Source organism: Nanorana parkeri, unplaced genomic scaffold, assembly GCF_000935625.1.
Source record: "Nanorana parkeri isolate BGI_ZX_2015 unplaced genomic scaffold, ASM93562v1 scaffold201, whole genome shotgun sequence".
NCBI lineage: Eukaryota > Metazoa > Chordata > Amphibia > Anura > Dicroglossidae > Nanorana > Nanorana parkeri.
Genome location: NW_017306469.1, coordinates 704,414 through 708,659, shown reverse-complemented (window position 1 = coordinate 708,659; position 4,246 = coordinate 704,414). Strand labels below are relative to the sequence as shown.

Sequence of the window (4,246 nt, the reverse complement as noted above, 5' to 3'; positions counted from 1 at the left end):
GGGGGGGGGATTTGGATAGCCTAGAGAAGGGTTGGAGATGCTGTAAGGGCAGGGTTGCACAAATCCCAGGAGTCAAGTAGCCTAAAACTCCTTAAAATTGCTGCTGGCGCCCAACTTAAGAGGTTTTCACTAATTGTGATTAATGAGAGAGAAAAAAAAACCCTGCTGGCTCCTGACATCCTTATTAATTCCCCCGCCCCGGTGTCAGGGTTATATTTCTCTGCCAGAAGATTCAGTCTCTCCATTAGGCCTAGGAACCACTAAAACAAAAACGAGCAACGTTGAGCAAAACTTAAAGTATGTAACAGGTGTTAGTTATACATGTAATATTAATATATTTCTTTTTTGTAAAGCAGCCCCTCAAAAAGCACAATTGTTACTGAGGATCTTCATAAATGTGCAATATTTACTTCAATCTTTGTGGTATCAGTGGGTTCAGGTTCAAGGCTGTCCCCCCAAAGTACATCTTCCACCGAATGAAACTGAAAAAGAACAAACAATGGATTACTTTCAGTATCCATAAAGCACCGGGTTATTTTTAGGCTTTTCTGGACACATATTATAAATATGGACTCCGCAAACAGCCAGAATAATCCTATAAAAGAGACACTTTAAAACATATAACAGCAATCAGGGCCAATATTTATAAACCTAATGGATTGTTTAATATCAACATTTATATACAAGTAGGGAATAGCGGTAATGATTAGACACTTACCACATCAGTCGGTACTTGATAAACACTTGCTTTTAAAAAGAGATATTATGTTTAAATTATGTTACTTCGTTGTACTTTTATACTCAGTTATAAATAAAAATATAGATTTTTTTAAAAGATACGCAGTAAATGTGTTACTCTCATAAACGTAGACTGATAGAATCACTCAGGACCGTGGAGTGGTATACCGGAGCATCTGAGGGCACCAGTATTGACTATAAATATTACAATCTTTTTCAGGTCATGATTTGGAGCTTACACAGGGTCAATGACTCTCTCCGCACCCTCATGTGACATCACCAGGCCAAGCTACAGAGCTGTGATGTGTAAGGAAGCAAATCTGTATGAGGGACATCACCAGCACACCATAAACTTGTCAAAGAACAATCTTCTATATAAGAGCAAGATGTAACATTACAAAGTGCAACGTTTCGGGGCAGCACAGGGTCCCCTTCTTTAGGCTTAATGCTGAGCCTGTGCAGCCCCGAAACGTTGCACTTTGTAATGTTACATCTTGCTCTTATATAGAAGATTGTTCTTTGACACAAGTTTATGGTGTGCTGGTGATGTCCCTCATACAGATTTCATGTACGATGTTTCATTCGCAGTCATTTCAGCACCCTTCTCCACACAAGGGATATCTGGCAAGGAGTGCAGCAGTACCCTCAAGTGTAAGAAAGCAAGTCACATGCTCCTACATACCTGGACATACTGGGTATTTCTTTTTGCCATCAGTGGCTGAACAGAACAGCAGGCGGAGCAAAGAGAAGGAGGATTTGTTGGGCATCCCATTTTTTTCCTTTATTCAAGTGATTTTTAAGATGGCTACAAGGAGCCCAAATGTGGCAGCACTGATTTGTAAAAGGGACGTAATGGCAGTGATCTCCAGCTGTCTCATGTATTGCATCTTCAGTCTTTGACTGACTTCTGAAGCATGTCCCCATTCTCCAAGACCTCCTGCCGCATGCCTGCCCGCAGCTCCTGACCAACTCCTGCCGCCTGCAGCCCCTGACCACCTCCTGCCGCCCCTGACCACCCCCTGCCGCATGCCCTCCTACAGCCCCTGACCACCTCCTGCCGCAGTTGGCCCTGCTGGCTGTCAAAATACCCCAACAATGCTTGCATCTGATTGGATGCCGGTGCTCTCCAACTGACAATTTTCTGTCTGGTTTCTTTATTTGAAAAATGTCAGACGGGAGGCAGTAAACAGGCCACCCTAGAATTTAGACTTCATTAAGAACCGGACCAAATGTGCTCAGTGTTTAGCCAGCTTTACCTGGATCCAACAGCTGCGGCCTCCAGTGATTGTTTACATCTTGGCCGCACTTGTGCGTTATACCCCCATAGACTTCTATGGTACTTTGCCTAGGGTTGCCACCTTTTCTTCCAGTGAAACCCAAACACTCTAGCGACGCACGGACATTATTTGGGGAGAATGAGCCGTGGCTTATTCGTATGTAAATATCACAGTTAAGACTAGTTTTACTGGGGGGCCGATAGCCCCTATCTTAATTTTGGTTGCCCCCGTCTGTCTGACATCATGTGTCCAGGTCTCAGCTGCCATGAAACCTGGACACAGCATTCAAAACCCTGACTGTCCGGTGAATCCTGGACAGGTGGCAACCCTAGCTTTGCCCCACCATCTCTGTACACAGCCCTATAGAAGCCTATGGGGCTGTAAGGCGCAGCCAGGAGTCAGACTTGTGGGGCAAGAATGCCATATAAGTATGCGTCTTCCATTGTAGAGGGGGGGTTACCATAGGTCAGGACAAAGGGGCACTTATCTTCTGAAGCTCAACCTGAAGATCTACACATCGTAGAGCTCAGACTGAACAGGGACTAATCATACCCAGACAGGAGACATAGACCAACGCCATGTACACAATGCCGGCTGTCACGAGACCTCCCTGGGAGAGCATCTGCACGCGTAAATCCGTGACGTGGCGACCTCCCATTGGCTGGCCCTTTCATTTTTTTGCGGGGAATATAAAGTCAACAAAAAGGAGCCGATTAACCCAGTCACTCCCCGGGCTCACCTGAACGGGCTCCGGCTTCTTCTCCACGGCTGCCACGCTGCATCTATCCCCGAGGAAGTCACATTCCGGCACGCTGCCCGCTCTTCTCTTCGCCTCTAAGGTGTTCTCTAGACTGGCGAACGGGTTCCTTCTCTTCACCGCGCCTCCCCCGCTGCGCTGTGTCCCTGGGGAGAATGGCCGGACTCCGGGCACCCTCCTCGCCACTTCCCCCGGGGAGAAGAGTGCTCCCCGTGGCCCCACCTCGCTGCGGCTCCTCCGCCGGCTCAACCGCAGGATCTCGGCTGGCTTCTTGAAGTTGGGGGAGTAGCCGGGGAGCAGCTCAGACATGGTGGCAGGGAAGACTGGAACTCTACTGACTGCTGTGTATTCTGAATGTGGCGCGCTTTCCCAGGCCCCGCCCAAGAGCCCGCCCCTTCTCCATTTACAGTCGGTCAGCTGTACCAGTGGTCACCCCTAGAGGCCGCCCACCTTCAGTCAGCTGCGACAGTGCCAGCTGTCACCGCTAGAGGCCGCCAAAGTACGATCATGTTATCTGTGAATTTCCAGCAGTCGCCGCTAGAGGCCGCCAAGGTACGATCATGTTAGCTGTGAATTACCAGCAGTCACCGCTAGATGCCGCCAAAGTGCGGTCATGTTAACTGTGATTTACCAGCAGTCACCGCTAGAGGCCGCCAAAGTACGAACATGTTATCTGTGAATTGCCAGCAGTCACCGCTAGAGGCCGCCAAGGTGCGATCATGTTAGCTGTGAATTACCAGCAGTCACCGCTAGAGGCCAAGGTGCGATCATATTAGCTGTGAATTACCAGCAGTCACCGCTAGAGGCCGCCAAGGTGCGACCATGTTAGCTGTGAATTACCAGCTGTCACCACTAGAGGCCGCCAAGTTGCGATCATGTTAGCTGTGAATTACCAGCAGTCACCGCTAGAGGCCGCCAAAGTGCGTTCATTTTAACTGTGATTTACCAGCAGTCACCGCTAGAGGCCGCCAAAGTACGAACATGTTATCTGTGAATTGCCAGCCGTCACCGCTAGAGGCCGCCAAGGTGCGATCATGTTAGCTGTGAATTACCAGCAGTCACTGCTAGAGGCCAAGGTGCGATCATGTTAGCTGTGAATTTACCAGCAGTCACCACTAGAGGCCGCCAAGGTGCGACCATGTTAGCTGTGAATTACCAGCAGTCACCGCTAGAGGCCAAGGTGCGATCATGTTAGCTGTGAATTACCAGCAGTCACCGCTAGAGGCCGCCAAGGTGCGATCATGTTAGCTGCTGTGAATTTCCAGCAGTCACCGCTAGAGGCCACCAAGGAGCGATCCTGTTAGCTGTGAACTATCAGCAGTCCCCGCTAGAGGCCGCTGCTCTGCAGCATGAACTATGTACTCTGCATGTAGCTGAATGTAAAATGATCTATAGATCAATCTTTTCACCTATTTTCCACATAAGATTCAATCAAAAGAATGGGTGAATCTTTGTTCCAGTAAGGGAAGTACTT

At 48.6% G+C, this 4,246-nt stretch overlaps 1 protein-coding gene across 1 annotated transcript in view; it reads right to left on the bottom strand.

Moving 5' to 3' along the window:
* The window catches only part of DONSON (downstream neighbor of SON), a 20,153-nt gene extending 17,014 nt beyond the window's left edge, over window positions 1-3,139 (bottom strand). The window contains exons 1-2 of the mRNA XM_018555538.1: window positions 2,755-3,139; window positions 411-482 (exon numbers count right to left, since the gene is read on the bottom strand). Coding sequence (XP_018411040.1) covers window positions 411-482; window positions 2,755-3,081 — 399 coding nt within the window. The 5' untranslated portion in view covers window positions 3,082-3,139. The remainder of the gene's footprint in view (window positions 1-410; window positions 483-2,754) is intronic.
* Between the last annotated feature and the right edge of the window lie 1,107 nt (window positions 3,140-4,246).